The 21,328-nt window shown below is 44.9% G+C and overlaps 1 protein-coding gene across 1 annotated transcript in view; it reads left to right on the forward strand.

The window, feature by feature from the left end:
• The window catches only part of HK2 (hexokinase 2), a 62,535-nt gene extending 48,428 nt beyond the window's left edge, over positions 1 to 14,107 (forward strand). The window contains exons 10-18 of the mRNA XM_025994455.2: positions 254 to 558; positions 2,079 to 2,227; positions 2,453 to 2,572; positions 6,072 to 6,167; positions 6,616 to 6,715; positions 6,812 to 6,995; positions 8,274 to 8,429; positions 9,616 to 9,849; positions 11,803 to 14,107. Coding sequence (XP_025850240.1) covers positions 254 to 558; positions 2,079 to 2,227; positions 2,453 to 2,572; positions 6,072 to 6,167; positions 6,616 to 6,715; positions 6,812 to 6,995; positions 8,274 to 8,429; positions 9,616 to 9,849; positions 11,803 to 11,947 — 1,489 coding nt within the window. The 3' untranslated portion in view covers positions 11,948 to 14,107. The remainder of the gene's footprint in view (positions 1 to 253; positions 559 to 2,078; positions 2,228 to 2,452; positions 2,573 to 6,071; positions 6,168 to 6,615; positions 6,716 to 6,811; positions 6,996 to 8,273; positions 8,430 to 9,615; positions 9,850 to 11,802) is intronic.
• The last annotated feature ends 7,221 nt before the right edge of the window (positions 14,108 to 21,328 follow it).

Genomic DNA, 21,328 nt, shown 5'->3' on the forward strand with positions numbered 1-21,328 from the left:
CTGTGGGAAGGGGAGTTCTTAATGTGACCCTGTGCAGGGGGGAGTGCCTTCTGACAATGAGCCTTTTCCCTTCCCCCAGCCAGGGTGGTCATGGATGAATATGTGAGCTTTAATAGTGTTGACTGCCAACTTGGGAGGGCAGGGAGAGTCCATTCATCTGTTTCCTGCAGGTGCCTCCTGACCTTGGGGCTGAGGCGGCCAGCCTTTTGCCCCATTGACCCTAACATCTCTTACCCTGTCTCGGTGACTGCAGTTTCGCCAAACGTCTTCACAAGACCGTGAGGCGCTTGGTGCCCGACTGTGACGTCCGCTTCCTGCGTTCCGAGGATGGCAGTGGCAAGGGGGCGGCCATGGTGACGGCGGTGGCCTACCGGCTGGCTGACCAACACCGAGCTCGCCAGAATACCCTGGAGTCTCTGAAGCTGAGCCGTGAGCAGCTACTGGAGGTCAAGAGGAGGATGAACGTAGAAATGGGGCGAGGTCTGAGCAAGGAGACTCACGCCATTGCCCCTGTCAAGATGCTGCCCACTTACGTGTGCGCCACCCCTGATGGCACAGGTAATGCGGTGCAGCTGCTACCCAGCTCACTGTGGCGGGCCTTTGTTGTGATGTTCAGGCCTCAGGCACTCCCTTAGCTTTAGCATTAGATATTTGGACCAGAACATGTTTCTTCAACTACGGTACTAGGAGATTCTAGTGTTCAGTAAGTTCAACCAAGGCATTCCTCTAAATTGAATAATAATAATAAACACTTATGAATGCCTGCTATGTGTCAAGCACTTCTGTAAGCATTTAATCTTTAACTGTTAACAGAGATTAGTAATTAATTTTGTTAACAAACTAAGATGTATGGCATAAAACTGAGGCACAGAGAAATTAAGAGACCTGCCCAAGATCACACAGCTGGAAAATGGCAGAGCTGGGATTCAAACCCAGGAATTTTGATTTAAGGTTCAGTTCTTATAAGCTCTAGGTCAGGTGTTGGCAAACCTAAGGCCCATGAGCTAAGTCTGGCCCACTACTTATTTTATTAAATAAAGTTTTACCAATACACAGCATGCCCATTTGTCTACGCATTGTTTATGGCTGCTTTGCACTACTGTGACAGAGTTGTATGGTTGCAGCAGGGATTGTGACTCACAAGACCTAAAATGTTTACTGCCCAACCCTTTATAGACCAAGATTGCTGACCCATGGTCTGGGTCTTGCAAATTGAGACATGGTGGTCTTTTCCCAATTCAGAGAAAACTAACATTGAGCAGGCCAGTGTCACACATTGGTACGGGTGCCAGAGGTAGGGACTGGGCCTTGGTCCCTTCTCTTCCAGCTTCTGGCCTGTGGGCCTGAGTGAGTGACTCAACCTAGCTCAGCCAGGTCTGCCTCCTCCACCAGGGGGAAAAGCCATGTGTCCTCCTCAGGGCTGCCTGAGGGTTGTATGAAGGGTGTTTCTGAGGCACGTAGCACATTAGGATTGCCCAACAAAGGAGAGTTTTTTCATGTAAAAAGATTTCCCTTAAAAAGTTGAACTGTTACTTCTTCTCTATTCTAGAAGATAGGATAAGGTGGCCTTTGAGCATGAATGACATGTTTAGAATTTTTTTTTAAAATAGATTTTGTTTATTTATTTGACAGAGAGACAGCGCATGTAAGGGAGTGTGAGCAGGGAAAAGGGCAGAGGAAGAAGGAGAAGCAGGATTCTCCTTGAGTAGGGAGCCCAACACTGTGGGGCTCCATCCTAGGACCCTGTTGTCATGAGCCAAAGGCAGACGCTTAATCGACTGAGCCACCCAGGTGCCCCTAGATTTTCTGAGTGTACTGTATCATGTATCACAATTTCTAGAGTCCCACAGACCTCCTTGTGGTTTCTGGGGCCATCTGAACTCATTTGAGGACCAGTAAGGAGACAGCAAGGCCCTGGTCCCAGGGATCTTATTTTCTTTCCTGTTAAATGGAGCACATAGTCCATTTGAGGGGCTGCCAGAGGAGGTGCATGTTAGGGGAAAGTGCTTGCGACTGTCACTCTGCAGTGGTGACATGGCGCTGCTGCAGCACATCATTTTCCTGGGTTTCTTTTTTAGAGAAAGGTGACTTCCTGGCCTTGGACCTTGGAGGTACCAATTTCCGGGTCCTGCTGGTGCGTGTGAAGAATGGAAAGCGACGCGGCGTGGAGATGCACAACAAGATCTACTCTATCCCGCAGGAGGTCATGCATGGCACTGGGGATGAGGTGAGGCAAGGTGGCACCTCTGGGAGGGGACCCCAGTAGATACCTGCTTCTCGCCCAGGAGGGCAATGCTTTCTCTGCTCACCCAATGTCCCAAGGAGGGCTAGGTGGGCTGGGGCCCTGGCCTGGTCTTCACTCAGGTTTGTGCCCGAGCTTGCATTCTCTTGAGTGGAACCTCCCAAGCTCGTGGGAAGGGCCTCTTCCTCAGAGCCTGATTTTTCCCCGCAGCTCTTTGACCATATTGTCCAGTGCATCGCCGACTTCCTTGAGTACATGGGCATGAAAGGTGTGTCCCTGCCTCTGGGTTTCACCTTCTCCTTCCCCTGCCAGCAGAACAGCCTGGACGAGGTAATGGAGTCTTCCCAGAGGGCTTGCCTGTGGGCTTTGTCGATCTACCCCAGCCAGAGTTTGTAGCAGGGGAGAAAGTTGAGTTGAAAGGAGGGAAGAAGGGCATGAGTAAGCAGAGGTGACAAGGGGCCTGTTGAAAGGAATGGTTCAGTTGGAGCTAGTGGAGGTTAAGTAGGTCACGATGGTTGGGATGATGACGATGATGCTAATCAAAATATAAACAACAGTGAACATTTTTGCAGCACTTTATGCCAGGCACTGCACTAGGCTTCCTCCTATGTGTTATCTCATTTAACCCTCACAGCAGTTATATAAGGTAGGTGTTTATATGCCCATTTTGCAGAAAGGAAAACAAAAGAGATGTCAAGTATCTTGCACCAGATCAGAAGGCTTAAGAATGGCCAAGCTAAGATTTGAATTCTGATTTCCTGTATCTGAGCCCCTGTTCTCAATGATGCCCACCAGCTCCTGTGGGAAATTTTCATTCATGTCCTGTTGTTTAGATGCCCTAGTTCTTCTTGAGTCCTTGCTTCCCTTTTCATTCCTTTTCAACTTGCCTTCCGTGAATGAAGAGCTGGTGTGCTCAGATATTCTGGACATGGTGTATTGGGAATGTAAGAGAGCTGAGTACCAGGCCTGGGTTTGTTGTGGGTTGACAGTCAGCATATTGGTTGTTAGGATACTATTGCCCAAGCAGTTGTCTCTCTGTGTCAGTTGGTTCTCTAGATGCTTACCTGCCTGTTTACGAATGGACAGTATGCGGTGGACAAAGTGGCAAGGGTACACAAGGCATGGTTCCTGCTTTAGGGGCTCACACACAGACTGTGCTGATGTAAAGTAAGCAAGCTCAGGAAGGCATGAGCTGCTGTTGGGAACAGGGCACCCATCAGGCACAGGAGCCCGGAGGCTGCACAGTATGACTTTAACCTAAGTGCATACCTGGGAAGAAGACTTGGATCTTCATCCAAGTGTGAAGAGTGAGTGGATGGGAAAGAAGGGCAGACAGGCCTGGCAGTGTGGAGGAGAGCACAGAAGTGGGAAACGTCTCAGGTACAGGGGTTTTGGTCCAGTGGGGAAGAGAGGCCAGCACTTGCCACAGGATCCTGGAATAGCAGCCTTGATGTTGCTCAGCTGAGTTTCGTAAGTGCTTCCTCCTACTCCCCTCTGAGTTAAATTCATCATATGCGCCAGTCTAGTGGAGGTTTTGGGATGTCCTACAATAAAAACCCTTGCCTAATCCAATATTTCCCAACATCTGTCTCACCATTTGTCCAGTATTAATAGGGCAGTGTTACTCTTTGCTTTTCTGTTTTGCCAGTTTTATTGAGATGGTAACATGAACACCATGTAAGTTTAAGGAGAACAGCACGATGATTTAACTTACATCTTTTGTGAAATGATCATCACAGTAAGTTTAGTTAACATCTGTCATCTCTCTCTCTCAAAAAAAAATCTGTCATCTCATATAGATAAAAAACAAGAAAAAGAACTAAAAAAGTATTTTTTTCCTTGTAATGAGAATTCTTAGGATCTACTCTTTCACAATTTTCAAATAAGCTGTATAGCAGTGTTTGCTCTGTTCATTCCATCCTGAGCACTTACTTCCCTTATCACTGGAAGCTTGTACCTTTGACTACCTTTCTCTGATTCCCTCTCCCCAGCATTTCTCATTTCTTTGTCTCGAAACATTATGGTTCTCAGTGTCAATGCATTGGGTTTTCAAAGCCTTCTCCATTTGCATCAGTTTACCGAAGGGAACATGAAGATAAATATTTGTGATACTTAATGAAACATTGCATGTTATAATGAAAGCATTAGAAACAAATCCAATTATTCAACAGTTGGGAAATAGTTAACAAATTCTGAGCCATGCACTGCCTCTTAGCAGTAACTAGTTTTTTTGGAAGAAATTGCAATGATATGGGAAAAAAAACTTAATGGTAAGACTAACAAATTTTTTAAGAAAAAGATAGTCTCTACAATATAGAAGACTGTAAAAATTATAATTCATAAGAAGATGAGAACATAGTACTCCAATATATATGCTTCCAGCTTTTCATACTGAAATATTTTTAAATAGACACACCTTACTTTTCATGCCAACATGTATATATCTTTATGTATTTATCAGGTGGCTCAAGAACATGTTCACTGTTTCTATCTGAATTATAAGACTCCAGATCATTGTATTAGATTTCATTCTGTATGTTCTAAGTTTCTCTAGGGAGCACGTGAATAGTCTAGCATTGTAAAAATTAATAGCAGATAAAGTAGAAGCTGAGTTCTTCTCTCTGTCATTGGTCTGTCTGTAAACCGGGTTCTGCTCTGGTAAGATCATCCTGTTGAGTGGAAAATCAGCAGGTGCTGAGGCCCAGAGACCTAAAGCTGCCTTGACCACCTGGTGGCCTGGGGCAAGTCTCCCCAGCTTCAGGCACCTTTCCACATCTTATTATTAAGGACCACCTGGAATAATGTTATTTGGTCATTCTGTAAACTTGAGAGTGCCAAATAGAAAATTTCATTAGAGATGTGAAGCTAATTTGTAGGCAAGACAGTTAGGTAGAGGTGAGCACACAGTTGTTAGGATATAAGTATGTAAAGCAGGACACTGGCTTAGATTATATCTTGTTTTTCCAAATCTCCTGGGATCTGAACACAGTGTGATGCATCCAGGTTGACTTGTGGCTTGTGATCCCTTGCTGGGCCATAAAATGCCGAACAAGGCCCGGGGAACCATGCTGGTGGGTGGATAGTGAGCATACAGCCCATGTGTGGATTCTGGCCTTGCAGGATGGGGCTCAGGAGTCCCTAATGCTTGTCTTCTGATGGGCTACAACTGCAAAGAGGGAGTCAGGACAAGACACGAAGCAGTTCTCCCACATGTAAAACCACCGTGTCTCTCTGTTCCCCTGTGACATGACAGATGGCCACATTAAAACCAGTGGCTCATGGGGGTGGTCTGAGGAGCCTAGAGTGCTTCCCTCATAGGGGTGGTATGAAGCCCAGCTGTCACCCAACTATGGTCAGGGCACTTGTTCATGCCCTACTGGAATTTGACAATTAAGAGACAGACTCTGACTTCTGATGTAAATATAGAACAGGACAGAGCAAACTGCTTTTACCAGTGAAAGAAACACATGTAATAGAACTTCGCTCCCTGGCAGGAATGCTTGTGTGGTGTTTTGGGGCCCATGCAGTCGGTGAGCCTGGGGGTCCTGCTCCTCTCCCTTCAAGCTTCTGGCCCTGGGCAGGGTTACTCCAGAGCTGCAGGTACCAAGAAAATGGGCCTGATAACGATAACCATTTCACCAGTTTGCTGTGAGGATTAAATGATAGAACGCATGCATAGTAGGTGCTCAGTCATGTGTAGGAGAGATGGTTGGTTATGAAAGGGGCCCCGTATTGACCTGGGGAGGGTGGGAATAGGAAGCGTGGCCAGGCTGTAGGAATCACACAGGAACCCTCTTCTGACACCCTCATCTGTGCTCTTGATTTTTAGAGCATCCTCCTCAAGTGGACTAAAGGCTTCAAGGCATCAGGCTGCGAGGGAGAGGATGTGGTCACTCTGCTGAAGGAAGCCATCCACCGGCGAGAGGTGGGGGAGGCATGGCCTATGGTAGTGACCTGAGTGCAGAAAGGGGGGCAGTGGGTTCGGGGAAGAATTAATGTGATCCTTCAGTGATGACTGAGTGTCCCCCATGTGTCATACCACCCTGCTCTTGGCACTGGGGATTCAGCAGTGAGCACAACAAACTCTTGTGCTGTAAACAAACCCATGAGCCTATGTCAGGTGCTATAGGGCTGTGAAAGAAAAATGAAGTTGGGTGAGGACAGGGTGAGTGGGCTAGGGAAGGGCACCCTCAAAGAGCACAAACAGGGGAGGTCTCTGAGGAGGTGACATTTGAGTAGAGACCTGAATGAAAAGAGAATCAGCTGTGCTGTATAAAATACACTTCATATACATAGGAATCTCTCTTGCACAAGTGTCTGAAGGAAAATGTGGTTCATTGGTGTGGACTGGGGATCTGCTTTTACCCTGTCAGGAGTTTGACCTGGACGTGGTTGCTGTGGTGAACGACACAGTTGGGACTATGATGACCTGTGGCTATGAAGACCCTCACTGTGAAGTTGGCCTCATTGTTGGTAAGGACCCGGCTGTCATTCCTGGGTGGCAACCCCCAGCCTCGGGTGAGGGGAGGATGGTATTGAACGAGATGCTGATGTGTCTGTGTTTGGCAGGCACGGGCAGCAATGCCTGCTACATGGAGGAGATGCGGAACGTGGAGCTGGTGGAGGGGGAAGAGGGTCGGATGTGTGTCAACATGGAATGGGGGGCCTTCGGGGACAATGGATGCCTTGATGACATCCGCACAGAGTTTGATGTGGCTGTGGATGAGCTCTCCCTTAACCCCGGCAAACAGAGGTAGGCACCCCTGGTGCATGTGGGTCCTGGTATGGGTACCCTGAAACTATGGCCACAAGTGATCAGATCCTCTACAGCAGCAAATCCCAGGACACTCATTCCCAAGAGAGGAAGTTTTCTTGGAAAGTTTCTTGTCAAATATATCTGGAAAGTTCTTGCTGGACTGTGACACTTTCAAAGCTCAGTTGGGAGGACAAGTCACAATAGTTGTGACTTGTTTTTGAGGAGCATTTCCTATAGGGAATTGGTCACATAGGTATTAAAGGGACAAAAAGACATGAAAAGGGGACACCGACGAACACAGAACAAGGAAATGCTAGAAGCAGCCTCCCCACCCCTGCCTGTGAGAACAGGAGAGAGGGGGTTAAAACCTAGGTCTGGGACGGTGAGGGAAAACAGCCATCTGCTGAAGTAGGATAAAGAAGCTGGTGTGGCAGAGAGAGGAACAGGAAGCAGATAGGACTGTGTCTCTTCCTCCTCCTCCATCCATGCGGTATGTAGCTCTCTGTATTGTCAGGACTGTACAAGGGCCAGCCCCAGCCTGGCAGAGAGGGGATCTGAGCTGTGGGATGATAGTATAAGATCCAGCACACTTCCCACTGGGAAGGTGTGTATAGTGTTTCCTAACTGGATTAATCAAGGGCCATAGTTCTGCAGAATATACTTTTGCTGAAAGTAGAGGTCACAGACTAAAATGCTTATAGGGGCCAGACAGGTGTCATTAATGAAACAAAGGGTGAGACAAGATGGAGTGGTGATAGGGATCTTGGTTGAAACTGGGGGTCTCAACTTTTTAAAAAGCACTATGCAGATAGTGCATAGAAGATCCTCAAGCCATTGAGTAGTCCCATTCAATTCTAGTGGACAAGACAGGGAATCTCCAGTTGGCTGTAGTTACTTGGGTGATCGTGATGTCATGGTTTGGAAAGAAAGCATGCAGAATACCTGGGGAAGTTCACGATTAAGACTCAGCATCCTGCCCTTTTCTTGGAGGAGGGCTTTGGGTATGTTTTCCTGCTCAAGGAGCTGGGAGGAAGCATTGGAAGGTGATGAGCCCAGGAGATGGGGATGATCCCAGGGAACCCCGTGGGCCTCAGGCAGGTGCTGTTGTCAGTTTTAAGAAGGCTGTGGGTCAGTGTGTATGGATACCAGGAATCCTGCCCAAGTGAATCAAGTGGCACTTCCTTCCTTGGTGGGAATCTGCATGCCCTCTACTTGCTAATTCTCTGGGCATCTCACCTTCCTATGTAACCTCCATGAACATCACCTGCATTGCAGATTCGAGAAAATGATCAGTGGAATGTACCTGGGTGAGATTGTCCGGAACATCCTCATCGATTTCACCAAGCGTGGGCTGCTCTTCCGTGGCCGCATCTCTGAGCGGCTCAAGACAAGAGGAATCTTTGAAACCAAGTTTCTGTCTCAGATTGAGAGGTGAGAATTTGGGCCCGGGGTAGGGTGGGACTGTGTCCTCCCTCTCATGGACAGACAAGCTGAAAGGATTTCCATAGCTCAAGTAAGATTAGGGCATGGCTTATCTACTGGTCAGTTTGGTAGCAGAGACATTCATATCTATACTGTTTATTTAAAGTAACTTATGGATAGTTGGCATTTTAAGCATGGAAAATCCTGCTGAACTGACAGGAGCCCATGCAAAGTAATATTGTTGGGTTTTAGGTCAACCATCTAAGTTAGGAAGATACTTGCTTCTACGATATAAATTGGAACACACAGAGGATATAGTCTATTAAAGCACTTGCGCCTGGCAGGAGGGCGCTTCTTAACTGCTGCCATGGCGATAAGACAAGCAGGATTGAGTGAAGGTTGGCACGTCAGGCAATCAGAAATCAGGCCATGTGGCTGCTCATTAAAGCAGTACCTCCCTCTTCCAGTCTAATGGCAGCAAAGCCTGTTCCAAATGAGAACAGTGAATCTCAGAGCCCTTTAAAAATTAATGCTGTGCATTACTCTCAGGTGTATGGAAAACCAGGAACTGGATGACCAGCCTGAGTGGGGGGGGGGGGGGGGGGGCTAGGGCATCTGTATCAGTGAATATAAAGAATATGTTTGAGTTTGCATGTCCGTTTGTGTGCAGGAAGCTGATTCTGGAGTTCTAAAACAGTTCCCTTGATATAATAAATTCATTTTCTTCTTAAAATTTGATTTACATTTATTTCATAAAAAGCACATGAGTAACTATCAGACCACCCCGGGTGGGGGAGTGGAGATAGAACAGATGTCTATGCTGGTCCTGTTGACCCGTGAACAATAATGAAATGGGTATGAGAGAGCTTTGCAGCTGAAAAGGCCAACCACAGGCATTATCACTGTCTTTATTCTTTCCAAATGAGTGCAAAACTAGACAGTGAATTTCCTGTTTTTTTCTTAAGTACCAGTTGTATGGTAGCAGTGCCTCGCCTTGCCCAGGCCAAATGGACATAGGAGCTGTTTCTTTGTGCTCCTGTCACACTCAGGAGGGGCTCTGTGTGGCCCAGTGGGATGGGCACAGGTTCCTAGACTGCTTCAAACATAGGAGCTGTGTTTTGGGGGCTGCCGCCTGGCCAGGCCCCTGGTGTATGTGACTGACCCCTTGCTGTCTCCCCCCACCCCCACTCTGCAGTGACTGCCTGGCCCTGCTGCAGGTCCGTGCCATCCTGCACCACCTGGGGCTCGAGAGCACCTGTGACGACAGCATCATTGTCAAAGAGGTGTGCACTGTGGTGGCACGGCGGGCAGCCCAGCTCTGTGGTGCAGGCATGGCCGCCGTGGTGGACAAAATACGAGAAAACCGTGGGCTGGACACCCTCAAAGTGACAGTGGGTGTGGATGGGACCCTCTACAAGCTCCATCCTCAGTGAGTGCCTGACCTCCACTCGCCCCGACTGTCTTTTCTTTCCCCATCTCTTCTTTCCTTGCATTCCCTTCTCTTTCTCCCCCTTTTTTATTTTCTAGCAAACCACCCAGCATCTAAAATGAGTGTCTATAACACATACACTTTAGTTTAAAGGTTAATAACCAGAAGTAGGCTTGTGTTTTACCACCCAGCTTGGAGGACTCAGGGTTACACCCCTGTCCCTCTGCCAGGGGAAGGTACTCTGGTGACTTAGTCCCTTGCTTCCTCTGCCATGTATCTCTCTCTCTACATCTCTCCTTTCATGACTGGCTTTTCCTACACAGCATTTATAATTTTGAGATGCATCCACACTGAAGTATGTGGGTATAGTTCATTAATTTTCAGGTCTGGGTAGCATACCTTTGAATGAGTCTACTATAGTTTCTTGTACTGCTAGTTGATATTGGGTTATTTCTAGATTTTTGTCTGCTACAAACAGTGCTCCTGTAAACATTCTAGGAAACGGATGCTGGAACCCTAGAGTGAGGTATTTTCTGCAGTCTGGAGTGGGGGCTGGCCGACTGCAGCCACGACTGTTTTTATAAATAAAGTTTTATTGGAATGCAGCTGTGCCCACACGTGACATATGTGTTGCCTCTGGTTGGTTTCACTCTATAATGGCAGAGTAGTTGCTCACAAAGCTGCAAGTGTATCTACCTACTGTCTGGCTCTTTCATAGGAAACATGTCCCTCAAACTCTCACCAGAGTGGAAGTGTTGAATTCCCTTTTCTTTCAATAGTTTTCCCTGTCTCTCCAGCTCTCTTCTTCTCTCCTCTCATCAACCATTGTTCCTGTCCCTTCTTCACTCATTTGCATATGTTTTGGATAAATCATTTTGAATTCAGGAAGTACCCCAATCCCTTTCCCCTAGAAGCTTCTCAGCTCAAAGTTAAGAAGAATAGAGCTGATGATACATCCTAGTCTGGACAGTAGGTGGGACAGAGTGAAGATAGAGAGACTCCTCTTTTGAAATGTTGGCGGCTCTCACCATGACTGTTCCAAGGAGTTGAGAGATTTGCCCAGGGTTACAAAGTAAAAAGAGAGAACCTTGAAGTTCCAAGTCCATTAATGATTAATATCTCATAAGTGGGAATCTTGGTCTGAATTGAGAGCTGAGAGGGACATAGAAGTTAAGACACTGGCACTGAGACTTGTTTCGTAGATGATGAGGGCTTCCTGCCCTTGCTCAGTTGGGGAAAGTGGTGACTATCTCTTTCCCTAGTCCCACACTGAAAGGCTGTGATCACTGCAATGTGCAGGCAACAACCCCAAGCCTGGTCCTTTAATGGCATCTCGGATTAGATATGGGTCTAATGTGAATCCCTACCCCTGGGAAATAAAATATCGCGTGCATGGGGCTTGGTCTTCCTTCCTGAGGTGCCCATGACTCTTGAATCTTTCTTCCCACTGATGAGTTTTAAGAACAATTTCCTGGGCAGACTGGGTAGCTCAGCGGTTTAGCGCTGCCTTCAGCCTAGGGCGTGATCCTGGAGACCTGGTATCAAGTCCCGGGTCGGGCTCCCTGCATGGAGCCTGCTTCTCCCTCTGCCTGTGTCTCTGCCTCTCTCTCTCTCTCTCTCTCTCTGTATCTCTCATGAATAAATAAATTAAAAAAAAAAAAAAAAGCACAATTTCCAAAATCTCAGTTGCCTCACAGTGGCTCTCGGCTCCCCATTTGCCTGCTGTGACATAGAATTTGGGCATGTTGCTAGCCACTCGAAGCCTTGGTTTTCTGATATGCAATACACAGTTTTTCATACACAGTAGCTGTCATCCTTTTGCTCATCTTAGTAGTTCCTGGGGTTCCAGCATCACTTCCTAGGATCTCACCTCGGAGGACACAAATCAATCATGACTAAGGTGCTTCTTTTTTTTTTTTTTTTTCCCCTGTGTCTTCTACCCAACATTTGCAGCTTTGCCAAAATCATGCACGAGACAGTGAAGGACCTGGCTCCGAAATGTGACGTGTCCTTTCTCGAGTCAGAGGACGGCAGCGGGAAGGGGGCGGCTCTCATCACTGCCGTGGCCTGCCGCATCCGCGAGGCTGGACAGCGATAGAGTCCCAGAAATCAGAAGGGACTTCCTCTGGTTCCCCTCTCCCCCACTTTAAATTATAAGATGTCATCCCCTGTGTCAGAGACAGGCCCCTCGGCTTTTCCTCGGCAGAGAGGAGCTCGTGGGACTGGGTGTGCTGTCTGTGGATACCCACTTTGAGTTCAATCCCCAAGCCTTGGCCTCTTGAGATAAATATGTTTTGAAGTAAGGACTTGTTTATATTTGTCACAACTATTCCTACCGGTTCTTTTAAAACTTCAGACAAATTTTAACCTCTAGTAATCCCCCTGACCAAATTCCATGTCCCTGTCTCATCCTACAGAATGGGGACACTAATGAAAAGATATGGTTGCTTCACCATGGACCTTGAACATGATATTTATTTCTAAGTGAAGAGCATCCCCCAGCATGCGTGGGCTGCTATTGTTTCTCCTCTGAGATCCCTCTGGAGATCAAGTTAGCTTGATCCTGATTCTCCCATAGGCAGAAATAGTGTTGGGGGGAAGAGGGAAGCATAGAGGCAGCAATGGAGGGAAATCCATGGATGGCGATGTGGCAGTCCCTTTTTAACCTCATTTACAAGCCTGGTGGGTTCCAGTGGATGCTCTTCCTGGAATGAAAGCATCCTGAATCTGAGAAAGCAAAACCAAGGCCATGAGTTGATACACCCTGTTGGAGAGCATGTCATATCTCCTTGTGGGTTCTGGAGTCACCCATAAGCAATGGACCTTTGGGGCAGGGGAGACTTTTTTGGTCTGTTTTTAAAATTTTCCTGCAGAAGTGGAAACAATTCTATTTTCATTTTAATTTATGTTTGAAATTTACTTAGTTCATGAAGTCCATCTGCTCCTTTATTTTGACACTGTATGTAATGATTGGTTGTATGTAATATATTTATATGTCAATTTGTTCTGTATATAAATACACAGGGTCTTTTCAGACTTGGTCTCTGTAGTCAATGAACGTAGTTACAGGATGGAAGGTGAAGATACTGATAGGTTACTAGAAATACCTCATTCGCCTGCAGGAAGAGAAGGGAAGCCTTTTCAGGGTGAGTGAATGGCCAAGTAGCTCCTTCCCAGCTCCTTTTTAGCTTGCAGACTGGGAAATGTGGAAGGCAGGAGGCAGTGAGGGGAGCTGAGTCTACAGATCACAGAGACCACAGCAACTAGCTGCTCTGTCTAGACCTTCCTGGGGTAATATTACATGGGCTCTTAACCAAAGCAAACAGGAATCCTTTCAGACAGACTCACTGCTTAAGAATTGTCATTAGGACAGCCAGTAGTATTTTTAAGCTATCTAAGAAGATAAAGGAAGCCGCCAAAAACATTTAAAGAAAATTCCGTCTAACTATTATTAATAGCAAACCTAAACCAAGCAATGAAACAATCAAACAAAACCTCAGGAACAACACCTTTGGCAGATTTTTGCCCTCCTAGCAAAATTGGTTTATTTGTAAATGTTTTTACAAGAAGCATTGTCCAAGGGCTTCTCAACGCTGAGCTGTTTTTATATACAGTATTTATTTCAAACTGTTGGTGGGTGTGGGGGGAGGGGGGCATAAAATCTATGCTTTACTTTTCAGGAGTGCAGTTCATTCTGAATCTGAAAGCCACGTCTTCCCTAAGCTATGCACACCCACATACTGCGACTACATGGTAAAGAGGGAATGGCCCTAGAACACTATTGAGTAGGAATCAAGGATCATGAGGAAGAAAAGACAGGACTCACTAGCACCCAACTTTGCACACGTATCACACTTGTTGAGAACAATGTTTGGGTCTGCATATCACTAAAGAATGCCCAAGAAGTAGAGATGAATTTTAACTTTTAAACTTGAAAATTAGGCACTGTCTGTGAAATTGCACCTTTTTTTTTTTTTTAAAGGTAGAGCTGTGTGTATGGCTATTAAAGTTACGTCATTGGTTTCCAAAAAGGAAAATGCATTTTGAATGTCTGTGTCCCCATGGTTAGGTGACAGTTCCTTGCTGATGCTGCTTTGCCTGATGTAAATACAGTAAATCTCAATCTTTGACTGGGAAGTGTTGAATCTCAAATCTTTGAGCACTCAGTCTAGTAAAGTTGTTGTCATGTATAATAAAGAACTAGTTGAATTAACTATGTGAGGTTAACTATTAATAAATTTTAACATTTTTCAACATAGCCAACGTGTGCTTCATGAGGATTTTTAAGGGTACCGTCATCTGTGGGGCATATTATGACTTCCTGACTGGTCTGAATAATTGCCTATCTTGATTTTGACTGCATGTGCTTGCTTGGCAGGCATGTGGCCAAGACTTGGTCTTGACCCTGGATATCTTTCTTCTCAGAACCATGGTTCCAATGAAGCTGGAAGATAGATGACCTTTCCTAGGCCAGTTTTGAGCCTCTAGCTTTCAAGCATCAGTGAAGAAGCATGGCTGGTGCAGTAGACTACTGTTGAAGGAGTTCAGCTGAGCCATTAGCAAGGGACTCGGGGGCTCTGGCTGGTCTCTTTAGGCATTTGATTCACATTCAGGATAGAAAGCCCTACTTATGTGAACATCTAAAAAGCATGTGCCTTTTGTTCTCTCCTTAACCTTTCCCCTCTCTCCAATAAACAAAATGCAAACCTGGGCAATCCTTTCCTCAGTAGACCCTGCTGACCCCCACTGACATGGCCCTGTTTGAGAATGAGATTATGAAAACATCTCTGACACTATTGGGAGTACAAGCTGGTACAACCATTTAGGGGGGACAGGCGACATGCATCCAAAGCATGTTTTGTGTAATTTTCTAGAAATTTGTACAGAGGAAACACAGATAGTTGGAGACCAGGATTTAGCTCTGAGGGTATTGATGATTACACGATTTATAAAAAAAAAAAAAAAAAAAAAGAAAAGGGGCATCCTGTACAATGGGTCTACTTGTCCTGCATCAGAGTTCAGTGAGGAAGATCATCTGAGCCAGTTATGTCAGATTTTAGTTCTGGGGCTTGGTTATACAGGTGTTGAAAAGCTGAGAAGCTGGAGTATGGAGAAGCAACCCAGAGATTAGCAATGTAAAAAACAACAACAACAACAAAACCCTTTCTAGCCCTCTGGCTGGACAGAGTCCAAAAGCTGGGGAGGGGATGCAGCATCTGGAACCACTGGGCAGGGAGGAAGGGTGGTTAGAAATAACCCTCTCAAAAAAAAAAAAAAAAGAAAAGAAATAACCCTCTCATCTGGCTCTCTGCAGTGTTTCCATTGGTAGAGCCTGCCTGGGAACCAGCTGGAAAGGGAAGCTGTGGACTGAGCAGCGGAGGGTGGGGCCTGGACCCCATAAAAGCATGAGAGTTGTTGAAGAACACTGAATATGACAGGAAGCGTTGACAGCACGCTGCTTCATGTTGAAAGTTGAACACAACATTCTATCAGGATCCTGTTTTGTTAAAATATATATATATATACATATATATATAGATATAGATATAGATATAGATATATATATAGACATATACATACTATGTTCGAGGATTGCTGTGTTTCCCTAAACATCCCCTCAGCTGACCCCTCACCCCTCTGGGATTTGGGAACCGGCCCTGGGAGACCCTCAGCAGCCCCCCACCCCTATGCTCACTGGTTCCCCTCATGCTGCCTCTCTGTCCAGCTCCTGATGTCTCCTTAGGAGTTGGGGGGGTTAGTGGGGGGAACAGTTGGACAGTCTGCACCCCAGTTAACTTGCAGCTGGGAAGTAGCTTTTCCAGCTTCTGTCAAGCCCATTGTACCTTTTTTTTTTTTCCTTTGTCGCCTTGTTTTCTTTGGGCTCCAGGTACAGGAGCCTAAATTACTCATTCCCCTCAGTTCAGCATATTTATTTTCTCATCTTTGCAAAGATCTTTCTTGCTTTTTTATCTTCATATTCCCCTTTATCCTCATTTCTTTCTTTTCTTTTTTTTTTTTAAAGATTTTATTTATTTATTCATGAGAGACACAGAGAGAGAGGCAGAGACACAGGCGGAGGGAGAAGCAGGCTCCCTGCAGGGAGCCCGACGTGGGACTCGATCCCGGGTCTCCAGGATCACGCCCTGGGCCGAAGACAGGCGCCAAACCGCTGAGCCACCCAGGGAGCCCCTATCCTCATTTCTTTTTCCCATTCTGCACTCACTCATGATCAGCTGTCACGTTACTGTGTTGATGTGCAACTTATATGTGTGTCTGAAGCATCTATTGCTTTGTGGACATGCTTTTTAATTTACAAGTGTTATTGGCCAAAAGTCTTTTTTTTTTTTTTTCCATTAAGCATCACGCTTTTAAAGACCTATAGATGCCGGCGCACGTAGCTCTAACCCATTCCTTGGTGTCACTGCACATTCTCTGGTGCGCACCTGCGCCGTGCGCTCCGGGGAGGGACCCACGGGGGGCAGGGGGCGGGGCCCAGCCTTCGCTGGCTGCACAGAGGTCGCTGCAGGGAGCGTCTTTGCACAAATCCCGTTAATCATCCTTGGTGGATCTCTCTGGGCACGTTCACAGGATCCGGATAGCGGGATCACAGATTGTGCATTTACTTAATCTGATCCCGTATTGCCAGGTTCCTCTCCTGAAAGGCTGCCCCCAAGCCCTCGACGGCACATCTCTGGCAGCCCTTGGCATTATCCAGCTTCCTGATTTTTATCACTGTGCTGAGCGCAGAGTGAGATTGTATGGTTGTTTCCATTTACACTTCTCTACAATAAGTGGGAGCATCTCTTTATGGGTTTCTTAGCTTTTTAAGGTCCTCTGTCCTTATTCTTTGCTGGCTATTTAAGCAGGGTTCTTCTCACTTGCTGATTTACCAGAGTCCCTTGTTTGACGGAGGTAACAGTCTGTTGTTGCCTCACATATGACAACTATCTTCTCCCAGTCTGTTATTTGTGCCCACGGCATCCTTTGTTGACTAGGAGTCCTTTCTTTTGGTGTAAGCAAATCCACCCAGAGGCTTGTACTTCTGACCTTTCTCACCCATAGTCCACTCACATTGTCTTCTGTTAATTTTATGTATAGTTTTACCCTTTACTTAAAAGAGTTAGTGTAAAACCCTGTGGGTGTGCATCTTCCATATAATAGGTAGGGTCCAGTTTTGTTTGGGTTTGGTTTTTCATGTCATTAGTAAGTCTGCCCTTCCCCACGGATTTGTGGCAGTGTTTCTAAAATATATTAAGTTCACAAGCGTCTGTCTCTGCTCCTTGATCTTTTTTGTTTGTTTTTAAGCAAGTAACTGACTTTCTAATACCATGGCTTTCTAAGGTGCCGTAATATCTAGCAAAGCAAGTTTCTCCACTTTTCTTTTTCAGATTCGACTGTGTTACTTATGGTCTGTTATTCCTCCATGTACATTTAAAAATGCTTCCCAAGTCTCTGAAGAAAAATCAGCTTAATGTTTGACTAGAATTACAATGAATTTAGCGATTTTTAGAGTAGAATTGACACTTTTCACGTTCAAAAGAGCATAGAACATCTCTATGTACTCATAATCTTTTCTGCCTTTTCTCAGAGTTTCAAAGTTTTCTCTATAGAGGTTTTGTGCATTCTTTGTTAAATTAGTTCCCAGAAAGTTTATATTTGCTGTGTGTGGTCCTTGAGTTTTACTATATTTTCTGGCTGGTTGTATCCCAGAGCATCTCAATCTTGGCACGACTGCCATTTGGGCCCGGATGATCCTTCATTGTGAGGGCTGTCCTGTGCATTGTGTGATGTTAGCAGCATCCCTGGCTTATACCCATCAGATGCCAGTAGCCCCCCTTCCCCAGTTGTGAGAAAATGTCTTCAGACATTGCCAGATGTCCTCTGGGGGTAGGATTGTCACATAAAATACTGACCTGGTATTTTACCCCTAAAATTACATGAGACATGTTTTACCACATAATTTCTTACTGCTTATCTATTAAATTCAGATTTAACTGATTATCCTTTTAAATTTTACTTGTTAAATGTATCAACCCTACCTGAGAGGCATAATCGCTCCCAGTTGAGAACCTCGGGTATAGAGAAACAGAAATTTGTGCAAGTTGATCTTGTTTCGGATAACTTGCTCAATTTTATTAATTATAATGGGCTTTATTCTTTTGGCTTTTCTATATAGATGATCATATATTTTATAAATAATTGAAGTTTGATCTTTCCCTTTGCTTTACCTCTTTTTTCTCTTTTCTTGCCACATGGGTTAGGATCTCTAGCTAGCACTACTACACAGTAGCGGTAATAGTACATATTCATCTTGTTCCCAATCTCGTGCCTAAATTTTCTCCATTAAGAAAAGTGTTTGATTTAGGTTTTGGATACCAACTTAAGGAACTTGTTTTCTCTATCCCTACTTTGCTAAAATTTTTAAATTATAAAATCTTAAATAGATGTACTACATTAAATGCTTTTTCTGCATCTGTTGAGAAAGATATGTGGTTTTTCTCCTTTGGTCTTTATTGTGATGAGTAACATCAATGCATTCACTGGCAAATCTTTTATTGCTGGGATAAAGTATATATTTTTATAACATTGTTGTATTAGTTCAGTTGCATCTTATTTTTTTGCATTCTCATTCATAAGTGAAAGAGGCCTGTCATTTTACCCCTTTTGTATTGTCTTGATCTGGTTTTGAATCAAGATTACATTAATTTCACATTGAAGTCTGGGCACTTTTCTCTCTTTTTTCATTTACTGAAACAATCTGTGATGAGATAAAGATTATCTGTCTCTGGACAGTTAGGTGGAACACATCTGGGAAGCCATCTGTGGCTGGGGCTTTGGAGATTACCACTTCCATTTCTTTGATCTTTACTGCTCTAGTCAAGTATTCTATATCTTGATGCATCATATTTCCCAAGAAATTCATCAATAACATCTAGAGTGTTATATCGTTTTGGGTACACCTCTCTGTAACACTTTAAAAGACTTTTATTTTAGAAAAATTCAATCACATCCAAAAGTAGACAGAAGGATTACTGGCTCCCCTATGTTTCAATAGTTATCAGCTCCTGGCCCACCTTGTTTCACCAGTAGCCTCTGCTCATCCCTTCATGCTAATGTGAAGTAAACCTCTGACATTGTCCATGACAACTGCAGAGGCTCCTGTATACTCTTCAAAAGACAAGGACTGGGGCAGCCCCGGTGGCTTAGCGGTTTAGCGCCGCCTTCAGCTCAGGGCCTGATCCTGGAGACCCCAGATTGAGTCCCACGTCTGGCTCCCTGCATGGAGCCTGCTTCTCCCTCTGCCTGTGTCTCTGCCCCCCCCCCTTTCTCTCTTTCTCTGTGTCTCTCATGAATAAATAGATAAAATCTTAAAAAAAAAAGATTAAAAAAGACAAAGACTGTCTATTTTCAACCTATCTACAATGCCATCACCTCTTGCCAGAAACTAAGAATTGCTCAACATCAAGAAACCACTAGTGTTTAAACTTCCAGTTGTCTCATAAATATCACTTACAAAGTTTAAATCAGAATCAAAGCAGTCTATGCCTTGCACTCCGTTGACCTGTCTTCTAATCTCTCCATAACCTTCTGCTCCCTGCACTCTGTTTTCCTTTTGTCTGAAGAAATTGTGTCATTTGTCAAGTTTCCCATGATTGTGTTTCTAGTCTGTCATGTTCCCCCTGTCCTCTGTATTCTTGTACTCGGTGGTGTAACCTCAACTCTTGATCAGATGTACATTTGATATTTTTAGAAAAGATTTTGTTTATTTAGAGAGTGAGTGCAAGTGGGGGGAAGGGACAGAGAGAGAGGGAGAAAGAGACTCTCAAGCAGACTCCTTGCTGAGTGCAGAGCCTGTCCAAGCCAAAATCAAGAGTTGGGCACAAAATTGATTGAGCCACCTGGGGGCCCTATGCATTTTATATTTTAGCAAGACCACTTCAGAGGGGTCATTGCATTATTTATCTTTGTTGTACCTGTGCTTGCTCCTCCCTTTCATTGTCTATTTGTATATCTCAATGGATAATTTCTCTTTCTCATCTCTTTTTTTTTTCTCATCTCTTTTCTTGATCAGTCCTGTCAGAATTTTATTTCATTAATTTTTTTAAAGAATTAGGTTATGAGTTCTGTTAAATTTTTGTTTTGTTTTTTCTTCTCCCCTTCATTAATGTTTACCCTTATGTTTCTTCCTTCTTGTTTCTTGAGTGTGCCTTACTGCTCCTGTTCCAGCTTTTTAGGTGAGTCTTATAGCTGGTCTTTAAGTTTCCCTCTATTTACTGTGGTAGGTCCCACACATTTTGATACACAGCATTGGAATTCTAAGTAATTAGTAATTTGGCAAAAGTTTTCTTTTTTAACCTTTTAAAATTCAATATTCTCTTACTTAGTTTCCAGTAATATGTCTTTGAAAGTATAACTTTGTTATTTGTTTCTGATTTTTTGGCATGATGGTCTGAGAATATGGTCTCTTTGATACTAAATCTTTAGAATTATTATTATTGTTATTATTTTTAAAGGATTTTATTTATGTATTCATGAAAGACACACAGAGGCAGAGACACAGGCAGGGGGAAAAGCAGTATCCCACTGGGGAACCCAATGTGGGACTTGATCCCAGGACCCCGGGATCAAGACGTGAGTCGAAGGTAGATGCTCAACCACTGAGCCACCCAGGCATCCCTGAATCTTTAGAATTATTAAGTCATCTTTTGTGGCATGCTGTATGGGCAATGCTGTGACCTTCTAGGTGTGTCTGAAAAGTCTGTATGCTCTGGTGTTGGGCACAGAATTAGAGAGAAAGACAAGCATTGAAGCAGAGTGACTGGATATATTCTAGCATCAACAGAAATCATTTCTGAGCTTCTTGACACTGGAAGCACAGGCACAGGTGACCTTTATTTTCTTCTTCTTGGACAACAGTTGTTTTTATTTGTGTTTCCAAATGTTCTTGAAATCGATGTCAGGGATTTCACATGCACCAACCCCCCCGCCCCGCCTCCACCCGATAGGTAAGGGCACTGGTGCGGACAAAGGGTGATGTCTGCCACCGTGGATCATGTGGGTGACTCACTCATCCTTCCTGGCCTGCCATCTTGCTCTGTGAAATGAAAGGATTTAAGCTCCCGCCCAGCTTCAACGTTTATATTCTGTTATTTGTAAGCTCCATCTGCTGCTGGCGTGTTTACCTGAAAATCCTGGCACTATAGTCCAGGCTTGGATGCCAGCGTGGCTGGGAGCCTCACAAACTGGCCCTCAAGGGAGAGCACGCTCCCACCCACAGGCAGGGCGATGAGGCCTTCCTCACTGCAATAACAGGAGATGATGTGGCCTTTTCCCTTCTTTCCCTTAGAGATGAATTTGTTTCTTTCTTCGGCATGTTCTCTGTTTCCAGGCTTCAAGCCTTTTTCCAGGGGGAGCAGACATGAAGGGCGCCATTTAGAAGTTGAAATAAACAGGTAGACTACCCTTGGCAGGGCCAGGA

Source organism: Vulpes vulpes, chromosome 8 (assembly GCF_048418805.1).
Source record: "Vulpes vulpes isolate BD-2025 chromosome 8, VulVul3, whole genome shotgun sequence".
In the NCBI taxonomy this organism is placed as follows: domain Eukaryota; kingdom Metazoa; phylum Chordata; class Mammalia; order Carnivora; family Canidae; genus Vulpes; species Vulpes vulpes.